At 40.8% G+C, this 23,128-nt stretch overlaps 6 protein-coding genes across 6 annotated transcripts; 1 reads left to right on the forward strand and 5 right to left on the reverse strand.

Moving 5' to 3' along the window:
* Positions 1-408: 408 nt before the first annotated feature.
* BDR25DRAFT_228345 (uncharacterized protein) lies at positions 409-1,734 on the reverse strand (the record flags this gene model as incomplete). Its single annotated transcript, XM_033685272.1, has 6 exons — positions 409-467; positions 526-798; positions 972-1,137; positions 1,226-1,370; positions 1,437-1,620; positions 1,677-1,734. The coding sequence occupies 6 exons, from the start codon at positions 1,732-1,734 to the stop codon at positions 409-411; spliced, it is 885 nt and encodes a 294-aa protein (XP_033546525.1).
* Positions 1,735-5,512: 3,778 nt separating this feature from the next.
* On the reverse strand, positions 5,513-5,927 carry BDR25DRAFT_155842 (uncharacterized protein; the record flags this gene model as incomplete). Its single annotated transcript, XM_033683967.1, has 3 exons — positions 5,513-5,626; positions 5,654-5,784; positions 5,822-5,927. Coding segments are annotated over 3 exons (351 nt in total), but the record flags the coding sequence as incomplete, so codon positions are not given.
* A 729-nt stretch (positions 5,928-6,656) lies between these two features.
* On the reverse strand, positions 6,657-8,086 carry BDR25DRAFT_343654 (uncharacterized protein; the record flags this gene model as incomplete). Its single annotated transcript, XM_033693846.1, has 6 exons — positions 7,597-8,086; positions 7,494-7,517; positions 7,434-7,456; positions 7,171-7,270; positions 6,899-6,984; positions 6,657-6,827 (listed from the first exon to the last, which is right to left on the reverse strand). The coding sequence occupies exons 1-6, from the start codon at positions 7,772-7,774 to the stop codon at positions 6,657-6,659; spliced, it is 582 nt and encodes a 193-aa protein (XP_033546527.1). The 5' UTR covers positions 7,775-8,086.
* Positions 8,087-17,275: 9,189 nt separating this feature from the next.
* On the reverse strand, positions 17,276-18,500 carry BDR25DRAFT_343655 (uncharacterized protein; the record flags this gene model as incomplete). Its single annotated transcript, XM_033693847.1, has 5 exons — positions 17,276-17,288; positions 17,458-17,887; positions 17,937-17,972; positions 18,131-18,247; positions 18,335-18,500. 5 exons carry the CDS (start codon positions 18,498-18,500, stop codon positions 17,276-17,278), a joined length of 762 nt encoding a protein of 253 aa, XP_033546528.1.
* A 1,377-nt stretch (positions 18,501-19,877) lies between these two features.
* BDR25DRAFT_356428 (uncharacterized protein) lies at positions 19,878-20,856 on the forward strand (the record flags this gene model as incomplete). Its single annotated transcript, XM_033695630.1, has 9 exons — positions 19,878-19,960; positions 20,006-20,083; positions 20,107-20,183; positions 20,218-20,253; positions 20,306-20,379; positions 20,430-20,504; positions 20,608-20,662; positions 20,712-20,743; positions 20,785-20,856. The coding sequence occupies 9 exons, from the start codon at positions 19,878-19,880 to the stop codon at positions 20,854-20,856; spliced, it is 582 nt and encodes a 193-aa protein (XP_033546529.1).
* Positions 20,857-20,920: 64 nt separating this feature from the next.
* Positions 20,921-21,424, reverse strand: BDR25DRAFT_356429 (uncharacterized protein; the record flags this gene model as incomplete). The annotated part of the gene is made up of 4 exons (XM_033695631.1): positions 20,921-20,981; positions 21,058-21,176; positions 21,250-21,315; positions 21,410-21,424. The coding sequence occupies 4 exons, from the start codon at positions 21,422-21,424 to the stop codon at positions 20,921-20,923; spliced, it is 261 nt and encodes an 86-aa protein (XP_033546530.1).
* Between the last annotated feature and the right edge of the window lie 1,704 nt (positions 21,425-23,128).

Raw genomic sequence — 23,128 nt, forward strand, 5'->3', positions numbered from 1 at the left:
CGAAGATGAGCGATGAGCGGCGAGGACTTTGATGAATGCGAAGAGACTCATCGTGGCTGACCGTCTGGGGAAGAAACTCTGTGGATGAACAGCACAGAATGCAGCCTGCTGCTATCTCAATTCCTCCTGAACAGGAAACTCGAAGCATTTGAAACCACTGTTAATTTCCTCAGCCATTAATGTCGATACCATCCCATGCATGCATTAGAGTATATACAGCTAGCTAGCATGATTGTTTCGACTCCAACTCTTCCGTGTATAGTCCATTTAATATTCCCCATTCTCGATCCCCCAGCCCAGTATTTCTCATCTCAAACCCGACAAACCCAAAGCCATGCGACGTCGAGCCACACAGCGCACCAACCCAACGGGATGAGGGGTACAGAAGGGGCACAGAGAAGAAAGGGTTTAGACGCTATCCTTCGCCTTTTCACTAGCTCCCTTGACAATGCCAGAAAGATCGCCCACTATCCAGCATTAGCACAACGAGCTTAACATTGAAGGATACAGGTGGAATCTACTTACCAGGTAGACTGAGCGGGAAATCAACCGCCGCTAACATAATTGCGATGAAAATCCACCAACCGAAGATACATGTACAAAACGCGAATGCACCGGCCGCGATCTGGAGACGTCCTGCGAGCGCAGTGTTGCCATTGTTGAGTTGCCAGTACGTGCCAGCGAGCATGGAGAAGGCGAAGACGAGAGTCAGGAAGATCATGAAGAAGCAGACGTTGGTGCGCAGGGAGCAGATGAGGTAGACGAAACACATAATGCCCATAGCTACGAAGAAGAATGCTGTGGGAGGCATCAGCACAGGAACGCAGGTGTGGAGGATATATGGTGATGAATGGGCTAAGCGAGAGCGAGAGGACGTAGGATTAACGTGGGGGAGTCGCGGGGGTGGTGAGGCCGAGTTAAGATGAAAGTAATGTAGCAAAATTGGACACAGGTGGAGTTTAAACACGTACCAAAGCTAGATCGGAATCCAGTTGTGGCGAGACCGTCCGCGGGATTGTCAGTAGTAGAGTATGCGCCGTACGCATTGTAGAAAGGTTGAAGGGTTGCAGCCCAGCCTAACCAGAAAGCACCGAATGAGCCGAAAACAACGAATGGGAATGTGTTGCCGATGATCCACTGAATGGTGTTAGTTTCTTGTCGCGGTTTACTGACATGCCATGCCATCAAAGGCATTAGGGAGGACAAAGATGAGATAAAAACATACTTCACCCAGAGCTCCCAGTGTCATTAATAGACCGCCAAAGAAGAAGTACGTTCCGAGTCCAGCCGCTCCACTGCCACCTGCGCCTCTCCACCCCATGAGATCCATACTCAATGGCGTCAACGAAATCAAGAAACCGATGAGTGCCCTGGGAAAATTAGAGCACGTCGGCCGGAAAGTTGGGTACAACTATTGGATAACGAGGGGGACGTACAATGGTGTTGGGTTACCGACTGTTCTTCGCAGATCGCCGTGGACCTTGTTCTGAGGCGACAAATAAATCTTCTCAAACAGTTCCGGCGAAATTGAGATACTCCCGGCGGTCCTGATCTTCCTGAGCGCAGCATCGGAGTCGTGACCTGAGTCCAGATGAGTATGACCTAGATTGTATGGATTGCCTGCAGTCACGTTACCCAAAGGCCACGCATGCTGGTCATTCCGGTAGGAGACCTACCATTCTGGCTGAAATCCTTTTCCAATGGCGCGCCTCCTCCGTTCACTGTTTCGTTCATTCTTGGTGTCGGTGGAGTGAGATTCTCATTCTTCTGAGTCCTCTCGTAGACGTTCGACATGATGACGGTAAACAAACAAAATACAATGGTACAAAACGAGGAAGAGACCTGAGGAGAAAGAGGAGCCGGCGGAGGTGCTAATTAAGATTCGTTGGCGTTACCGTCGATTCCAAATTTCAGAGTACAGGTAGTCAGCGATGCGAGGTCAAGGTCATGCAAAAGTCGGGGAAGCTGGGGAAGCCCAGCTCTTTGAAATAATGACGACGAACAGCAGAGCGGCTCCGCACGGAGCACGTCTGGGGGCATTGAGGGTTAGCGGAGCGTGGCACATAGCTTGATTTTTTGGGTGATCAGCCCAGACCAATCCTCTCCACAGATCACGGGCTACATTCAATTGAGGAGTGGAGCTGCGTTGCTAGTATGCTCACGGTAGAAGCCTCGTGGTGAGGGGAGCGATTCCATCGAATCGGACATAAGAAACTTCGACACAGCGGCTTCGGCGGTATTGCTGCTCCTTCAGACCCTTTGAAGCGTCTGACGCCGACTGAGGACCCGGATGCTGGTGTTCTTCAGAGATTTCCACACTACATCTTCGAATACGATCTCTAACTGAGACGTTGAAGCGCTAAGTGTGAAGTATCGCCGCTCCACGACCGACGGGCTCACGGAGTTTCAACCTTTAGGGCAGCGGTCCAGGAATGGTTCAGGCATAGGACGCCAATTGGGTCCTTCGTGACCTCATTTAGAATGGTCTGGGCGGGTAGAGACTTAGACCCGGATTGGCGGAGGGAAGTGGAGATGAAGGAGCGAGTTGAAAGAGAGCTGGAGCTAGGGACGATGCGGAGAGAGGCTAGACTGGAGGAGTCGGAGGAGATGGCAGCTCAAGGGAGATCACCCTTTTCCTCACACGGTTCATTTTGCGGGGAAGCATGGCGTGGTTGTTAGACCCGCTATGCTCGAGCTGTGTAAGCGTCGTTCCTCGGCGTTATTCCCGGACGTCATCTCGCGAATGGCTGAGGAAGGCGCTGACTTGGTATGTACAGCAGCGCTTGGAGATCTGTGAGCAACCTTAGCCGTCTTGTTAAACATGAAGAGTCGATGTCAAATTTCTGGCCCTGGTTTCTAGAAGAGTGGCTTGCATGGAAATAACGACAATGCAGGCTCGTAACCGAGGCATGGGGTCTTAGTTCTGAACAGAATGCTTCTAGCCCTCCACGTTTCATGCCAGCGAGCTTGACCGACTGGTCGGAATCGGGCAAAGGGTTGTTGCGGGCGCACGGTGGTGTGATCTGGCATTGGAAGGCCGAATGAGTCGATTGTTGCGTTCATCCGATGGGTTCTTCGGAAGAGGGAGACCCTCTCAGCTTATCTCAGCAAGCTCAGACGGGATGGGGAGAGAGCCTTGACAGGGGCAAGCCCCTGCTAGTAGCTTCAGTGGCGCAAGCCCCATCTCTCTAGCCAATGAGGGTATAAGAAAGGCTTTCTCTCCCCAGCCGTCTGAGGGACTTTTGTGATTTTTTAGGTGATATCGTGGTTCTAAACCTCCTCCACCATGCACCAGCTCAACTAAGAATTACTGTAGCTCTACCACTTTTCGTCCAAACTAGGTTAGATTTTAATAGGTAATAGAGACAGTCTCTAGCTATATCCTAACATTTTTGTAACCTAATTCTAACAAGATTCAGCAGAGTATTGCGCCATTAAGTCCTGCGCAGGACATTTTGATGACCCCACGACTACACCTCAATGCGACTCCCTAACCACACAATATATCATCTTCAGAATTTAAGGCCTGTCTAAGACAGGCTCTATCAGAGAGCCTGCAAAATTTTAGGAGATTTAGGCCGCTGGTTGTCAAGCTGGATAGTAGGCTAGGGACATCGCGATCGCTCTCATGTCTGCAGCTCAACTAGCTGTTATCTAAGGACTCTAAGGACTCTGAGGATCTAGGAGCTGTCTCAGACTAGCTCTATCAGGGAGCCTGCAAAATTTTAGGAGATTTAGTCTACTAGTTGTTAAGCTATAGTCCAGTAGATAGTAGTCTAGGGACGTCGCGATCGCCCTCATGTCTGCAGCTCAACCAGCTGTTGTCTGAGGACTCTGAGGATCTAGGAGCTGTCTCAGACTAGCTCTGTTAGGGATCCTGCAAAATCCTAGGGAATTTGGTCTACTGGTTGTCAAGTTCTAGTCAGGAGGGCGATACTATGAATCTGAAATCAGGGTATGGATAGGTCAAAGTTCTGCGCGCGTTTAGATTTTTCTCTGCCAATAATAGTTAGAATTTAGTAAAAAATATACTATTTTATAGCTATAGCTTGTCTCTACATTCTATTAAATTCTAAGCCTATTCAGACATATAGTAGTAGAGATATTGTAAATCTAATTCTATTGTGATGCTCTTGAAATAGGCCTATTCATAGAAAAAATCACAAAAGTCCCTCAGACGGCTGAGGAGAGAAACGCTACTGACAGGGGTCAGAAACCGCTAACCCCCCAGGCCATACTCTATTTGGAGTAGCAATATGCATGGTGGTTTGTGCGTCCTCGGTTCTCTCCTCACGTCTGAGCTAGCTGAGATAACTCTCAGCCCAGTTCCGCGATGCGCCTTTCCTTTTTCAGTTGGTCGCCTTATGTCATGAGGCAGGTTTTGCTGGCCCCTTTTTCCTCGACACCGCCAGGACGAAAGGCTGGAGTTTTGTGGTGCATATGCTCCACTGTTCTCTACGGACCGACTGCGGAGTCCCCGGAATGCAGTGGTTTCTGGGGAGGAAGGGAACCCACTCGAAGGAGTCCCTGAGTCGGAGAGATGCCTCAGTTCCACGTGGAGTGTTAGGATGCAATGCAATGGCAACGGTTTGCTGCCAAGGTGAAGTGGTGAAGTGGTGTCAAGTCACACTTCAGTAGGTTACGGCGTTCACAAAGGTCTTAAAAGATTTCTTTGATACTAGAATAGTGTTTACTGAACAACCTTCCTGGTGATTCCGCGGCTGACGACCATCGACGCAACTGCTTTCCACGCATTTCTCATCCCTCAATCTCAATAACCCTAGATAGTAATCATTCTCCAACTCATCTTTGTCCGGATCAGGATCAAACTGTACCCTATCAGGAAAATTCCTTGCCACAGACTTTTCGCCGCGCTTCCTATTCTAGACCTTTACCCCGAGTGCGACCCTCCGTCTCAGGCGCCCATGTCCACCTCCTACACCCTTTTGTTCAACAGCTAGAGTATCGTGAACTTACAACGTGGAGAGGAGGAAGGTTGGTATTTGGGATCTCGGCCAGCACAACGGCAATACGGCTCCAGGCTATCCGTATTGTTTGTACTCCGTAATCCGAACATCACCAACATTATTACCCCTGCAGTTATCAGGCTGAAGGAAGCCGCCGTCAGTCCATGAGGCACCACTGCATCATCTTCCTCAACTCATCACGATATCGACATACGATTCAGGTTCGCGACCACGATCAAATTCCCTGTAGGAAGCCCTGGTGATAGGGCATACATGAATCGGATGGTGCTCTGTATCATGATAATTAGATCCCTGCATGTCTGACTGCTAAATGCAGCTGCAGACTGTAACGGGCATATTTCGCTTCTTCAAAAGTCTGCGCTATGATGGAATAGAAGACAGTTAGGTAGATTCAAATGAACGAAATGAATTATGTTGGATATCAGTTTACGGCGACGTACACATTTCAGGCCAGATTCCATACGCACTCTACCCTCAGTCAATCTTCCATACCTTCCGAATTGACCGCGTTAGGTTTCCATGCTCTTTGCCGGTCTTTTAATCCACGAGAATCTCTGTCTGGTCTTATTCGCCCCCCACTCCAACAGCGGAATTTCATGATCTTTCAAAACTTCGAAGCCCTCCTGGTTGTACAACCCCTAGCTGTGATTTGTCGCCTCAATGACTGCCTCAACAACTGCCTCAACACTTATTCGATCTGCTACCTTTGCGCCACATTGCACCAAAATTCTTCTCGCGCCGCGACGCTGGAACTTTGGATCTACAACTAGAAGCCCGAGTGCCGCACATGTATCAGCTACACACACCAGTGAAGTTGGTAGGTAAGAGCTCACGGTAGAGATGCCCAACACTCTCACGAATAGCCTTCCGCATCGGTGTAAAATGAAGAGTGAAGGAAGGGTTCGCACATTCCTTGGCTTGCTTACTATCCCAATAATCTCTACCAAGCACCCATTCCAGCAGCATTTCTCCATCTTATACATTCCACTTCGCATCCGCCAAAATCTCCTCGTACCTGTCCACGATTTTAACAATGGTCGGGAAAGACAGACTCCACGTATGGGTGCTCGTGGCCGAACGATTCAGATCTGATGTCAAAGGAATGCGGCATACCTGCCTCTGTGCATTTTTTGAGCTTGGAATTAATACCCATAGCTCCTGGATGTCGAGGTTCGGCGTCTGTATATTGGAGGCTGACGTGGGTATGTGTGAGGTAGGATGCGCCAAAGTGGATTGGCAGAGACATAGGAGAAGAGGGGAAGATATTAGTAGTACACTCCTTTTCGTTACCTCTGCCTTTAGGATGTGTAAATTGAAGTCCCTGGGGATCGGGTCGTCACGCGTGGCTTGCTACGCCACAATAACTTTGAACTTCAACTGCAACGAACCTTCACCTCTGTGACAAGTATCAAGAAAGAACTGCAAATCTCGCGGGAGTAACGGGATGTGGTTAGATGTATTTGCAGAAAGAGATATGTTATATCAGCAGCATTTTCTAGACAGGCCCGGCGCATTTAATCTTGTGGGAGCATAATATTGGGAAGGGAGTGCGGTGACCTGAAAACGACGCAGGTATTAACACTTGCTTAATAACCGTGAACGGAAGGGTTATGAAGGAGGCTCTTGATGTTTGCCCCGAATAGCGTGCGACGAAGCATCAGCTCTAACCTAGCCGCTCCATGAACATATTCTCAATATTACGTTTGCTAACACGACCTCATTGCTCCCACCAATAGCGGTAATAGGTTCAGATGTGTAGCTTGGAAGCTTGTTGTTTTCAAACCTGGCTGTTGCTCTTTGTGACGCATTACTGAATCTTGGAATCCTTCCCACGGTATCCTAAAGGTTTTGCGAATTTGTGTAAGCAAAAAGACTTGAGTTTCTAGTGGGTTATCAGACGCCAAACTTACACGCCAAAGACGCCTCAGCCCAAGCATAGCTCTCGCCATCGACACGATCTTTCTGTCCGTCTTCAACGCCTCTCTCCCAGATCTCACTACATTCCTCTTATCAAGGTGTTCTATTAAACGCCCACTTGTATCCACTAGCCTTTTGCTGCACGAGACTTTGCCCATGTTTTCCACCCAATCTTGCCCTAGGGTACTATGGCTCGGTCGTGCTTGTATCCCTCTCCTTTTTCGATCTTCTCGAAATACACGGAATTTGAAGCCAGTTTACATACATTTGTTCGAAGCATTGTTGGGAGGGCCGTTGATCCTTTGACCCGAACTGGTCCTATCCGGAAGGAACTTGGAAAAGGTGTGGTTAGGTGTGGTTGGGTGCTATCCTGTAGTTCAGTAATGCAACCGAGGAAACATGAAGACTGTTTCCCTGAATGTCTGCTTAATCTCTACATGAGCATGAAGGACCCCGTGTATGTGCTATTGATGTTCGTGGCACGATGCAGAAAGGTTCAGTTGTTGTTGAAGCTTTGACGGAGCTTACCAAATTGCGTGCTTGGACCTTTCCTAATTTGGATTGGTTACGCATTAGTCATAAACTCACTAAATTTAACTTTGTCATCGGAAACTACGAAACTCATAGAAGAGCAGCAGCGATTCGCTCAAAATCCTATCTCTCCGCCATGACGACAATCGACGATGCTTACGAAAGCTCATACGGCTCTCATCACTCCTCAATCTTTTTGATGGGCTGTAATTAGCCCACGTCCTCTGGGCTAGCTGAGCCATCACCATCCGAATATGCCCTGAAGTTCTTAGCACGACAATGACCACAAAATATGCGTCCGTGGTATATGTTGTTGGGAATTTATGGATCCTTACCATCAAGAACTAAGTCTTAGTCTGCCAAATATAGTTATATCCCTTTTGTTACTTTTAGCACAGGGCTATAATTACCCCAATACAGGGGGGTGGATAGTTGAGCAACAGTGGGTGAATAACGACGAAAGGTATCGAATTGGTTGAAACGATGAAGTAGAAAGGAGCGAAGACCACTACGATATTGTCCACCCCAAAATAACGATTATAATAGACCGTCACATTGACCTCCAAAGGCTGTACCGTTGAGATTATCCAAAAATCGTTATGCTACACCTCATGGGTATTAGATTTATTTCAGAGTGACTCCGGAGGCTTTGTTTCGCATTTCTGGTCCTATCACCTATCTTTGTACCAGGCTTCTTCGTGGTCTCAGGCAAGAACCATGTTCGTAATATCAACTCAGGTTAAGGATATACTTCTCGGCACTCGATAAGAGTTCTTCTGCTTTGTGCATGGGGTAAAGTCTCAACAGGACTCTTTAAAGCACTATCGGTACGCAGAGCCTTCCGTCTCTTCTCTTTCTATTCCACCCAGACTAGGGACTAACTTTGCCTCTCATGCCAGTACCATGGAGATGCATAGCATACCCAACACCTTTATAATCCCACTAAATCCTGTCACCGCCTCATCTCGGCTCTCATTGTGGTTCCCCTCCTTTCCTTATCTAGCGCTGCTATTCTCCCCCAAGACCCGCCGCATGGATATAGCCCTCGGCTTCCCTTGCGCAGTCTTTGCCATGAGATATGCCTGCCACCCGCTTTTTGGGTTCAGGTCATGAGAATGTCGTTTTAGTGTAATCCCAGATCAGAATCAGATTCACACTACGGCTTGGATACCTGTGTGAATCCTTAGCTGCTTCTCGTAAGTGCTCACAACGCCAACGGGATTTAAATAGCCTGCCAGTCGCCATCTCCGATGAAGTCGTTGGTTCGTCGGTTTACTTGCTTATTTTTGCAGTCAGAAGAATTTTAATGGTTCCGGCCTCTCCTCGAGCGAAAGGTGAGCTAGTATTTATCAGGTACGTAGTCTTAAATGAAATTTTTAAAGGGGGGGGGAGCTCCGAGCGTGGCTGCCAGCTCCTCTTCCAAGGAAATGTATGATAGCATGACATTCTGCATTCTGGCCTCACTTATACATGCCCTTGAGGTTTTTTTTCTATGGTCCCCTCTAGGATTTTAGATTGCAGCTTGAAGGAAGCCAAGGCTGTATGAAAACTGCTCAAGTAGGCTCCAGACACCTAATCCTGCCAAAGATTAGGGTTACAACCCGAATGTTGGAGACTGAGTGGTGGCTTGACACAAGAGTAGAGCTCCCGCGAGATTTGTATTGCATTATACTAGCAGAGGATGTCATGGCTAAAGTGATCGACCATAAGTCTTTTTCTCGCCCCTCCGAGGATTCTGGCCACTGTTTTCGGCGCGTTGGACTTTGCCGTTAGGAAGGGTTGAAGCATTGCGGGAATGGAAGAACCAGAAATTCATCGTCGTTTGTAATCTGACACCTTAAAACCGGACCAGGCCCTTGAGGAGCAGGAGTGACTCTTGGTTTTGGACAGCGTAACCAATCGGAAGTAATACGATTCGACTCGGAGTTTTCAACCGCCCTACAACTTAGTTTGTTAGTACAATTATACAATTACTAGAGGAGCAGAGGGGACTACAAGTTGTAGTTAGTACAAACTAATTTGCTGTACTTATAATATAATTGCTAAGAATTAGTTTATAGTATAATTAAATAAGGTAGATTTTATGTAATTAACTAACTTACTAAGCTTACTAGTAACTAGCCTACACTAAAGCTAATTCTTTTGCAGCTGTAGCACTTTAATTATTACTCTACTAAGGTAATTCTTTTTAAAAGTAATAGTTTTTCTGCCCCTAAAGAAAGCTCTTTTATAGTTGCAACTAGTAGCTAGTATAAAGAGGAAATTAAAAGCTATCTTAAAAATAGTAAGGTACTATAAATAACTAATCTAGAGCTACTAACTAATTAGATCTATATATATTAAACTGTTTTAAAAGACTTATAACGTACTTCATAGGCGAGTTGCTTACACACCTAAGTTGCTTACTTTTGCTAAGACCCTACTACACTACTTTTTTTACACTAATGCATTTCTAATAACACTACTTAAACATGTTAAAAAATGTTAGATGCAGCTTACGCTTTAAGCTTTTAAATAAGACATAACACTTTTTAACTAACACACTGCAGCTATTTATAGGGTCCTTTAAAAGATAATAAGTAACTAACGCGCTAGACAACTTTTTTAAGCTAATTATATAGCTAACTTATAAAAGCTAAATAATAACAAAGAGTAGGTAATTATTTAGCACATACTTAAGCTAAATGTGTAAGAATTTCCCCCCTAGCTAGTAGCTATAGCTAATATAGCTAATTCTTTACACGCTAAGCATAATATAGGCTATGTTAGCATAAACTAGCTTAATATGTTTATTAAGTGTTACCTAAAGCTTAAAGTAAAGTTTAAGTGTAAGTATAACTATAAAAAAGCTTTTTATAAGAATTCTGTAGTAATTTAAGACTAGTTTAACCTTATAAAGAATATTAAAGCTAAGTATAGCATCTAGAATAATAACACGTACAACTTTAATAAGACAGAGTTTATAATAGGCTAGATATCTACTAGAGCAGTTATTACAGGTTTAAAGAGACAAGGACAGCTAAAAGCAGTCTAGCTAGGTAACTAGAAGTAGATAACAGCTATCTAAGGCATTAATGCTAAAAAGTAGGCTATTCTGCTTTTTATTATCTTTTAGAGTAGTAACTACTTTTTAAACTAGTATAAGAAAGAAAATCTACTTTAGAATTAAGTTATTATAATCTCTAAGTGCAGCTAGACTACTAATTAGCTTAGTCTAGACTAATTAAAGCACTTTAATGTGCATATAAAAAAGTGTACTATTAGCAGCTACTGTCTGCTAGTTATTAACAGCTATAAAAGCTATAACTTACTTTATTTTTAGTAATACTATAAAGATAATAAGATTATTACTATTTATATACTTTTTTACTTATTACACCTTCTATAGCTACTTAATGTAGGTTGTTTTACTTTTTTAAAGAAAGTATATAGGCGCTAAGCTAAAAACCTTATACATAACTAGATTACTTATATTATAAAAATAAAGTTTCTACTATGCTTTAAAGTAGCCTATAATGCTGTAATTACTTTTAGTAATATCTAAGAAGAGTTTTAAAGCGCTAAATTAGTTCTTTTTAACCTATAATAAGTTATAATAGGCCTTAATGTAAAGTTGCGCACTTTATTACTACTACTACCTATATATAACAAGCCCTAGTAGTTATAAACTCTAAGTAATACTTTAAAACTTAGGTTATAATTAATGCTTATAAAGATAAAGATTTAAAAGCATATAAATAGTTTACTAACTTTTATAGTTAAGGTGTTTAAGAAGGTTTTAAAGAGGGTAGTAATAATTACACATAAGCTAGTATTAGTGTAACAGAAAATTACTAAGCTTTAAGCAGCTAATAAGGCTGCTACATAACATAAATTACATAAAAGAAAGTAGATTAAGGCAGAAAAGACCTTAATAATTTAGAAAAGCCTACGCTTAATAGCTCTAAAGGAGTTTAGGGCGCGTAGTAACAGGAAGAAGGCAAAGAAGCAGGTGCAAGCTAAAGTAGGTAAGCTATTCTAAAGGCGCTGCAGACAGTGCAATTAGACTAGGCATAATGTGTAAATGTGTAAGCAAGAAGCAGAAGTAGTATCTAAATAATATTCTAGGCTGTACTGTACTATATAGTGCTAGAGCGGGTTGTTATGGGCCATAATAGAGTTTGTTAGGGTGGGGTCTTGGCAAAAGTGAGCGACTCGGGTGTGTGAGCGACTCGCCTATGAAGTACGTTAAAAGTTATCTTTAATAGTGTTAAAGTATTATTATAATTTACTTATTTTTTTTATCTTTTTTAACTTACTTCTAGTAAGTAGGGACATGTTAAGGCTTATAGTCTTCTTATATAAGTAATTAAAAGAATTAAGAGTAGTAAGGAGCTTATAGTGTAATAAAGGCTTAAGCTTAGGCTTCTTCTTTTTCTTAGTGTCTATATAACGCTAGTATATAGTTTTAATTAAAGTCTCTACTTTTTAGTACTAAATAGGATTATATTGCTATTTATCTTTAAACTAGAGTATCTAAAATTTTAGGTAAAAAATTATTATAATAGTGTAGTAAAACACTAGCAGCTCTATAATAAGCTTTTTTTAATACATAATAAGCTTCTTAAGCCTATAGGCAACACTGCTTTTAAGATAACGTACTTCACAGGCGAGTTACTTACACACCTAAGTTGCTTACTTTTGCTAAGACCCTACTAAACTACTTTTCCTACACTAATGCATTCCCTATAACACTACTTAGACATGCTAAAAGAATGTTAGATACAGCTTACGCTCTAAGCTTTTAAATAAAACATAAAACTTTTAAAAAAATATGCTATAGCTATGTATAAAGTCTTATAAAAGATAATAAATAACTATAGCGCTAGATAACCTTTACAAGCTAATTCTACAGCTAAATTATAAAGGCTAAGTAATAAAAAAAAGTAAGTAATTATTAAGACTATACTTAAGCTATATGCGTAAGGAATTTCCTCTTAAATAGCATTTATAGCTAATATAGCTAATTCTTTACACACTAAGCATAATCTAGGCTATGTTTACATAAACTAGCCTAGTATGTTTATAAAGTGTTATTTAAAGCTTAAAGTAAAGTTTTAAGCATAAGTATAGTTAAAAGATATTTAGCTAATTATAAACCCTATCTTACTAAAGTTATACGTGTTATTATTTTAGATACTATACTTAGCTTTAATATTCTTTATAAGGCTAAACCTACTTTAAATTACTTTAAGACTTTTATAAAAAGCTCTTTTATAGTTATACTTACACTTAAATGTTACTTTAAGCTCTAAATAACACTTTATAAATGTACTAGGCTAGTTTATATAAACATAGCCTAGATTATACTTAGCGCGTAAAAAATTAGCTATATTAGCTATAAATGCTATTTAAAAGGAAATTCCTTGCGCATATAGCTTAAGTATAGTCTTAATAATCACCTACTTTTTTTTATTGCTTAGCCTTTATAATTTAGCTGTAAAATTAGCTTATAAAGGTTATCTAGTGCTATAGTTATTTATTATTTTTTATAAAACTTTATACATAGCTATAGCACATTTCTTTAAAAGTTTTATGTTTTGTTTAAAAGCTTAGAGTGTAAGCTATATCTAATATTCTTTTAGCGCGTCTAAGTAGTGTTATAGGGAATGCATTAGTGTAGGAAGGGTAGTTTAGTAGGGTCTTAGCAAAAGTAAGCAACTTAGGTGTGTAAGCAACTTGCCTGTGAAGTATGTTATAAGTTATTTTTAAGCTTAAGCTTTTTTTTTATACATAGTAACTTTATGTACACTACTTAAAAGTTAATAATAGTTATTTATAAAAAGCTATAGCTAGTGTTGCCTTTAAAGTGTTTTATAACTTAGTAAAAGACTTTAAAGAAGTTAGTAAGCTACTTAGCTTACTTTTAGTTATTATTAGTAATAACTTCTTAAAGAGCAGCGTTACTAGGTATGTAAAAGTTCTTAGAGTTATTATTTATGCTGCGCTATCTCTAGATAAACTTTATAATAGGATTCTTAAGCTTAAAGCAGCGTATAAGTATAAGATATACAGAGTGCTAGCAGACGCTGCTATCTTATATAAGGTTAAAAGTAGTATAATTAAAAAAACTATTATTATTATTAAAAGCTAATTAAGTAGCCTTAAAAACTTTATGTTATTTATATAATAAGTAGATAGTGTTAACAAAGTTATAAAGCTTACCTATAATACTATGTTTTTAATAAAGCTTAAATTACTTATAAGAGGCAGCTTTTATAAGAGCTTTTTTAAATTAACTTAAGCTCTTTTTATATATAACAGCCTTAATAACAAGCTAAATTATATAGCCTGTGCAGTATACACAGTGCTTTAAGGTAAGGTTAGTGCTAAGATGTTAAGAGAGCCTTTTAATAGTCTTATTACTATTCTTTAACATGTTATTAGTAATAAAATAATAAAATTTTAACATAATATTATATTTATTAAGTATTTAAGCAATAATCTACGCTTAGTAGGCTCTAGTATAGTTGCTAAATAAGTTACAGAATCTAATTAGAATATTTTATTACTTATAGTTAATATCTAGTAGATAAGGTTAGTAGTTAGCACTTAATATTAAGTTTTTATGTTGCTAAGGCGCTAGTCTTACTTAGCTTACTAATTAGATGCGCTACTACACTAAAAAAAAAAGTTATTTAAAAAAGTTTAACGTACCTAACAGGTTAGCTGGCCACTTTTGCTAAGCCCCCACTACACTCTACCTATCTACATAATGCCTTAACAACAACACTAGATTAAATTTTCTAAAGAACATTAGATATAGCTTACTCTTTAGGCTTTTAAATAAGACTTAAAACTCTCTATATAACACGCTGCAGCTATCTATAATGTCTTTTACATAACACTAAGTAATTAACGCGCTAGACAGCCTTTAGAAGCAGAATACTAGCCTAAATTAAGAAATCTAACTAAGCTTAAAAAAAAAGGTAGTTGTTAAGTACATACTTAAGCTTATTACGCGCAGATTTCCCCCTAGGCTTACAGCTATAGCTAATATAGCTAATTCCTTACGCGCAAAGCGCAATCTAGGCTAGGTTAGCTTAAACTAGCCTAGTATGTAGGTTAAGCACTGCTCTAAGTTTATAATAAAGTTTAATTATAAGTTTAATTATAAAAGAGCACTTTATAAGGATCTAGAGGTTATCTAAGGCTAGTTTTGCCTAGTAGCTAACATAAAAGCTAAGTATAGTATCTAAGATAAAGACATGTATAACTTTAATAAGTTAAGCTTTATAATAGGCTAGATATTAACTAGAGCAGTTATTACAGCTTTAAAGAAATAAAGACAGCTAAAGGTAATATAGTAAAGTAATAAAGAGTAAATAACAGTTATCTAGGGCATTAATATAATAAAGTAAGCTATTTTACTTTTTATTATTTTTAAGGGCTGCTATTACTTCTCTGCTTAGTATAAGAAGAAGAATTTACTTTAAAACTAGGTTATTATAGTCTCTAAAAACAGCTAGATAATAAATAAGCTTAGGCTGCAGTAGTTAAAGCACTTTAATAAGCATATAAAAAAAAGAGTTATAAGCGCTTATTAGCTTTTTATTATTAACAGCTATAAAAGCTATAACTTACTTAATTTCTAGCAGTACTATAAAGAGAATAAGATTATTACTATCTATATACCTTTATACTTATTACACCTTTTATAGCCTCTTAATGTAGGTTGTTTTGCCCCTTTAAAGAAGGTGTATAGGGGCTAAGCTAAAGATCTTATGCGCAACTAGATTACTTACATTATAAAACTTAAGTTTCTACTATGCTTTATACACACTTATAATGCAGTAATTACTTTTAGTAATATCTAAGGAGGGTTTTAAAGCGCTAGTTTAGTCTTATTTAACCTAGAATAGGTTAAAATAGCTCTTAATGTCTAGTTGTGTACTCTATTACTACTACTACTTATTAATAATAAGCTTTAGCAGTTGTAAACCTTAAGCAATACTCTTAAATTTAGGTTGTAATTAATGCTTATAAAGGTAAAAATTTAAAGGCATGTAGATAGCTTACTAATGTCTATAGTAAAGGCCTTTAAAAAGGTCTTAAAGAGGGCATTAATTATTACGCACAAGCTAGTGTTAGTGTAAAAAGAGATTATAAAGCTTTAAGCAGCAAATAAAGCTGCTACATAATGTAGATTACATAAAAGAAAGCAGATCTAGGCAAAAAAGACCTTAATAGTTAAGAATAGGGCTTGTCTAACTGCTCTAAAGGAGTTTAGAGCGCGTAGTGATAGGAAGAAGCTAAAGACGCAGGTGCGCGCTAAAGAAGGTAAGCTAAGTTAAAGGCAATGTAGGCAGTGCAATTAGACTAGGCATAACTTGCGTACGTGTAAAAAAGTAGTAGAAGTAGACTCTAAATAATATCTTGTGTTGTATTGCTCTATACAGGGCTAAAGTGGGCAGTTTTGCGCTAGAATGGGGTGGTTTTAGTGGGGGCTTGGCAAAAGTGGCCGGCCAACCTGTGTGGCCGGCCAACCTGTTAGGTACGTTATATATTAACACTTAACATAATTTTTAACCTAGCTAAGTGTAGTACTATTAAAATCTCCTTTTTCTACTTTACAAAGCTATAATTTATGTATAATAAAATAGTAGTAAAAGAGAATAGTAGGGTATAAAAAAAATCTGCTTAGTTTTAAAAAAAAATACTTTAAATTTTTACTAATAATGTGTTATAAAAGAATTAGTTCTGTATAATTACTTAGTTAATAAAGGCTCTTTATAAAGAACTTTCTTGCTAGAGTGTATAGCTTATATAATAAGCTAAGCTAGCTACTATTACTTTAAATAAGTTAAAAGGTAAGTAAAGACTATTAAGTAAAAGCTCTTTACTAATAATATTAATTTAGTGCTTTTTTTAGAAATAAAAGTTAACATAGTAATAGCTACTAACAACTTTAGTAGACTTTTTACTACTTTTTATATAGTAAAGCTTATAAAGCTAAACTTAGCATAAAACACTTTTATTATTTATATACTATAAACTAGCACTATGCTGCTATATAAAAGAAGGCTTCTGCTAGCCCTAAAGCTAGCTAAGGTGCTTTATGTAATAACTTAGCTGTTCTAGCTTTACTTTTTTCCCTTTAATCTATATATTATTCTAGTTAATAGGGAACTTTAACTTAAAGTTATACATAGTATTATTAGAATAGTCCTTTAAAATAGATGCCTCTTTAGCATTATTTATTAGTAATAAAGATAAAGAGCTATTAAATAACAGCTATAAAAATAATAAAAATTAAAACTTTTTAAAGTAATAAAAGCTTATATAATAAAGTATAAAAGAGCTTAAAGCTTAAAAGCTTAAAGCTTAAGAAGCTTATAAAGTGTTATATATTAATTAGCTAGCCTAAAAGAAGTTTAACATGCTTATAGTAATAGAAAATTAAAGTTATAAAATAAAAAATGTAAAAATAAGTAAGTCCTTACTATTTTTTTTATATAATTATACTAAGAGGTAATATAGAAAACTTTGCTAGTTGCACTGCCTATAGCCCTTACATGCTCTATATAATGTTAATAACTTTACTTTAGGCCTTACTTTAAACCTTACTACTAAAAAAGTTTATATAAGTTATAATATAATATACTTTTTAGCTTTAAATATAATTTAATACAACTTAGAAACTAACTACAACTCTATAATGCACGTAATTATAACGTATTGTATTCTACAAATTGTAGTCCTTCCTGTTGGTCACGCTGGTTTTAGATATTTCAAGTAGATGGAACTTCCTTCCTTCAAAGATCTAGATACAATCGAACGGCAGAGGTATGCACCCTAATTCATAAATACCCTCTAGGTAGTAACAGCAATAGCTTCTCTCATTATGAAGAAATGCCCTTATGCTTTTTTTTCTGCATTACACTCATGTGTTCCAGATTTTCAACTCATTGTGATAACAGAGCCTCAATTCGTTCTTCCCCCAGCCAATTCAGGATAATCAGTAATGCCCGAACCCACATACAGTGGCGCCGGGCTCGCCGTCACCGAGGTCGTTGAGTGGTTAATGGAGGCGTGCGGATTGCACCCTGGGGCCAGAGCCACTGAAGTCTTATCCGGCACCGGCGGCATACCATATTCTTGAGACGGAGGGTATGTCACCCCAACAATAGGTTGTCCTCGCCCACGGCGGAGGATCAAAAGTGCGATGATTCCAATGGCACCTACGGCTACGATTCCCCCAATTACGCCGCCTACGATGATTCCCGTGTTCTTCGTGCTTTGTCCAGGGGATGAAGGTGGTGAAGTGGATGATGGAGGGGGTGCTGGTACGGTCTGTGTGCTTCTCTCGGTCTGGGTGATTGAGGTAGGATTCGAGGTTGCAGTTGGGGTTAGAGATGCCGTTAGCCTTGTTGACGTCGTCGTACTTGGTAACACCAGTTGTTCCGCAGTTCCTTCGATTCCTTGTTAGAATAATTCCCTACTGTCTTTTTAGACACTTACTAGAGTCAGTCGGGTTTATTTGGTAAATGTCCGTGCCTGTGTGGATTGTGGCAGCACACCGAAAACTTGTCAAAGGGTCAGATGCCCCAAGAGAGGAATACAGACGATCGCTCGAGCAAATGGAACTGACAGTTCCACTATAATATAGGGATAAAGTTAGTCATTCGACCGTCTTGCTTGCAAATGCGTCTTACCAATAAGAATCTGTTGAAGCACCAAGCATGTACCCTGAGGAACACCCCGTCCATTGTGGGCAAGATAATGAGCTCGTCGCGTGACAGAATTTATAGTAACTGCCGTATGTGATGACACTTAATGAAATGTCATAGTAAACAGAAGAGTCTAGCAATACAATGAATCAGAAATGACCTCACGTTGTTCCAAGGACTCGGTCTTACAGATGGTTGAGCTAGCAGTTTGGCTAAGTGAGTACCAGCCAAGCGTTCCAAATTGGGCTGATTGTCGGGGTAACAAGGCTGGTGCAGTGGATGGAGCCTCTAAAGAGTTCATAACGGTTGCCGCGACATAGCTACTCAAAGCTAGAATGACGATGAGAGCTTTCATGGTTGCGTAAAGCAGAAAGTTGAGTCACTCAAACTACTTCGTGTAAGAACGGGTTGACTTCTTATTATCTCTGGAATGCACACAGCCTTCTGCAATTTCCATTTTGCGGCACAGTCCCCAAGGCATGGAAACACGGAGCGAGATATATGCGGGGGCGGATTCCTGCTCGTTCGAATGGCAAGGCTGGCACCTGCCAAAAGATGATTGAGAAGCGCCAGGATGGGAAATAATGGGGCTAAAATCATCGGTGAGGAAGGATTTGACGGCGGAGGCTGCGGCACAGGCGTTGTGACCGGAGAAAGTCAGGGGAAAACAAACATGTAAACGATGCTGTGCGACAAAGACGGTGATAGTGATTGGGTTCTAGAGACAAGAAATTGAAGGCTACGTTAGCTATCAAAAAAAATCGATGTTTCGCATATTTCCATGCAAACGCGGAAAACTTATCGGGGAGTTTAGAAGACTGTACAAGTGATAGAGAAGGGAGCCTACTCCTTTTAAGGCCATTCTCCACGCTCCCTACGACGGACAAATATTTTCCTTCTAGAATTCTTTCCAGTAATACTCTCTTTAGGATTAAGTCCTAGTTCTAGTTAAAGATAGGCCGAAAAGTCAAAATAGCGAGGGTATAAATGAGAAGGATTAAGAAGCGGCTCATTTATTGGGCTATGAAGGGCAAGTGTTCAAGGTGTACTTGAAATTAAATAGAAAATATGAAGGCGAAACTTAGTGGCCGAATCATAGCAACCATAAACTTATTTACATTCGCTATCAACTCCGTCGCGTCTGAGATAGATGTCTGGATCCACCTGGCATTCAAGTATATCGGGACCATGAAAGCAAAATAACTGCACACTCATGTTCATGACGCTGAGTGTAGTGATCCGTAGCTTCGTTTTAGGGATTTCGACTCCATCTTCAAAGTCGCTTGAGTTCTAGTTTCCAGATACTGGGACTGCGAGTGGTGGACCAGAAGCAAACCTTGAAGTTTAGCCTCCTCCAATTTCCGTACGTAAATGTATCTCGCTCTTTCCTAGTTGCGGCTCGCGTTGTTCGCATTGCGTCGAGACAATTAAGGATCACTTTCTCCTCCAAGGCTTAAAATCGTCCACATGTTGAGATACTAGTGCTTCCAATCTGGTCCAAATTACTCTAACAGATTATTTACATCATCTAAGCTAGTTTTCTCAATAATCAGGCTTAGACCATCTGAAGGAACTGGTTTTCCAGTGGCTTCGATGCTGGGCAGGTTCTGTTTAAGAATCGCGACTAAATCTTCCACCTCATCTCGGAATGCTAGAAGCCAGCCATTTAGGCAGTGCTAAAATTCTTTTGCATCAAATAGTGTTTGGTGTTCTAGCTGAAGATCCTGTAAGAATGGTCCTAACACTCCGCTGCCATGAGCGCACTTGTTACGGTGTGATCAATCATCGCCTTGCAGGCCGTAGCTACCTATCTAGGTGAATATGGCTTGGAACCTGCTTCTCCGTCACGGCTGGTCTAAGTCTGATTGAAGCGGTTGGCCATCGCCTCGAAGCACTTGAGAACTGCTATCACGCTCTTCTAGGATTCTCGACAATCCAGTGAGTGTTCATCGTTAATCTAGTTTGATCCAAAATTCAATCTCGCCGCAAAACCCCATTTGCACTGAGCTCTCTCATAGCCCAAGTGGGATAAGTCTACGTATGTTCCATTTCGGGACAGAGAATGACATCAGAGGGTCTCCTGGGCTTCTATAGGCTATTTGGCGGATGTTTGGAGCAATGATATATAGCTTTCTGTGAGCGCAGATACCCATTAATGAGTGAGCACTGTAAAAGAATCCGGACCAGCCAAGCGCTTACTGGCATCCATACCTGTATGTCGCCTCACTAAGGAAGTCCTCTCGCCCTTTACCTATAAGGCAAATTCTGCATCTTGATGCAGTAGATCCAGTTCAAAAATTGGACAGGGCAAATCTTTTATGCGAAATTTCAAATACAGATGACGATTTTATTTAACCAGGTCTTCATACGCTTATCTAGTCTTTGCTAGAAAGTAAAAGCCCCCACTTTTTGAGTCAAGAATATGCGAGATTAACTCTAAAATAGGGCGAACTATCAAGTAGGTTAGGATTCGAGTTGCTTATTTGAAACGTGCGGCGTTAATACCTAAAGAGATGAGTCAAAGACTCTAGAGAAAATACTGCGGACAAAAGGCTAAGAATTTGAGGCCCAAACGAGGGTTGGGAGATAGAAGGATTGGTATCTGGTACAAGACATCTGGCCTGATTGATTAATACCAGCTTCCAACCCTGGCCAAGTTCTCATCATTTGAACACGCTTTTGCAGCGAGCTTTCATCTCCAGCGACGATAACAATTGAGAGATAGACTACATGTGATGTAGTAAGAAGTATATGTATATGTAGAATGATTCTCTGTTAGTCTTCGATAATTGCGAAAATCGGCAAGCGATTTGATGTCATTATTGGCTTGAATCGCCTTGTTTGCCTCTGTCATTGACTGGATTAGCTGAGATCCGTGGTTTAGGAGCGCCTCATTCCTGGCACAGGGTCACCAAAGGGGCAGTAAGTTCTTGTATAAGATCCGTTGAGAATCTGTCTTCATGTTAGTGTTCAACGTCTGAAAAACGTTCCCTGAGCTCAAAACGTCGCCGAGTTGATAGAGATTGACACACTACGGATGCGGACACGAGAGGCCAGAGAGAACGAAGCAGCGTTTGTGCTATAGTTACTTCTACAATGGGGACTAATGGAAACAGGCATGCTGTGATGATGCTGCATTGATGATGTTGGGTTATTGAATGCGCACGCACCTGGGCATGAAGTTGAGATTGTTAAGTCACGTTAAAAGTTGGTCAATAAGGTCTTTGTATATTTAAAGTCATAAGTTGATTGGGGCAACATCACAATGTTACATGGCATTGTACAGAATATGTAACAACAGGGTTTTGCTCGCCTCGTAGTTGAAGAAGAAAATATGTTATACAAGAAATGCCATCAAGAGATGACCATATCTTTGAGCCCGCGCTAGAATCCTCGTGGATACAAAGAGCAGGATTGAGGAGGGTGTACTGTGCAGCCCTCATATTCCATCTCTCTTAGTCATTCCACCCTTCCTCCCAATCCCTTAAGCCTCTTAAGCTACTCTTGCAACTGTTCCCACCGACTCCCTCCCTCCTCTCCATCCGGGATTTCCGGAATCCCAAATGTGTTTGTTTCCATTGGTTGTGGACCCCTCGCCATGGTCGTAAGCGTAGTTGGGAAGAATGGCGGCGCTTCACCCGTGGGAAGTGGAATACCCGTTTCAGTCAAGAAAGGAGTACCAAAGGCAGGGGTTGGGGTATTGCTCGGGCCAAAGAAGCTGAAAGATGGGACAGGTAAAGTGCCAATATCTAGTTGTCGGCGTTGCTTATTTTTGTGGAGATCGAGTTATTGGTCTGGAGAAAGTGATGGTCCGGGGTTGGAAGTGGTAGGAGCGAGTTTGTAGTCGATGGAGAGCTTGCGGACGAAGTTTGGCTTTACGATTGGGGCTGGGGCTTGGGGGATAGTGGAGACGACACCTGTTCCGGTCGGGAAGGTAGTGCCGGTCGGGAATGGGATGCCCGTACCCGTACCAATGGGGAGACCTCCTGAGCCGGTTGGCACAGGATGGCAGGATAAGAAGGGGCAATCTGCGGTTGCCATTGAAGCTTGGCGGCGGTATATCAAGTCGAAGATGTCGCCGATGGGGCCCAGATCGCGTAAGAGAGACGCTTGGGGTAAGGACGGAAAAGCGAATGTACCTGCAAGAGTAGAACTTGTGAGGGAGAGAAGAATGAGGGAACGCATTTGACTGCCGAGTTTTGTTTAGGAATTAAAAAACAGAGTGATGAAGCAGAGAAACAATTGTTGAGGGTTGTAATAAGAGCAATGACAGCCAAAAAAATGTTTTGTATCCTTGAAGACAGCAAAGAAAATTTGACACAAACAAGATCGAGTGAGTGACGAAAGTCCAACAAAGGTAGAACATCAGATATAAGAACAGCAACAGGTCCAAAGATCCCAAGACACGATCACCTCTCCCTCAATCTACTTCCCAGCAATGGCAAGCTTGCACGACGCAATGCACCTGAAGACATGTCCATAAACCCCAGATATGCGCGGTCGAGTTTCCCCACCCTACAGGTACTATGGAGATCGATCTCAGACTTTCTATGTTCTTGAAACAGCCGCCGATGAAGTCAAGGTAGCTTTGCACATCGCTCTCTCCTGGCCTCGCACTTGCAGGGACAAACCGCAGAGAATTTCAAGAAGATCGCATGGCTGTTTCAAAGCACTCTCCAGTTGAGACTCAGCGTTGGAGACAAAGTAAGGCCATTCAACATCCGCCAAGACGCCCATACCAAGGTTCGCACACAAGTTTTAGGCCGTGGATGATGTTGTTGGTGCTCAGATCGATGAAGCAAGGATCATTGAAATCTAAAAAAGGTAGCTTTGCAGATGGGAATGAAGGGAAGGCTGAGGTTCAACGGAGATAAGGGCTTGGCAAGGGAGCTTAAATAAGGCTTATCTCAGCGTTACTATTGGATGTAAGGGCATATCTGTCGCCTTCACGTGAATGCACATTTTGGTAGACTAAACAGGGCC

Source organism: Lindgomyces ingoldianus (assembly GCF_010093535.1).
Source record: "Lindgomyces ingoldianus strain ATCC 200398 unplaced genomic scaffold BDR25scaffold_20, whole genome shotgun sequence".
Classification (NCBI taxonomy): Eukaryota; Fungi; Ascomycota; class Dothideomycetes; order Pleosporales; family Lindgomycetaceae; genus Lindgomyces; species Lindgomyces ingoldianus.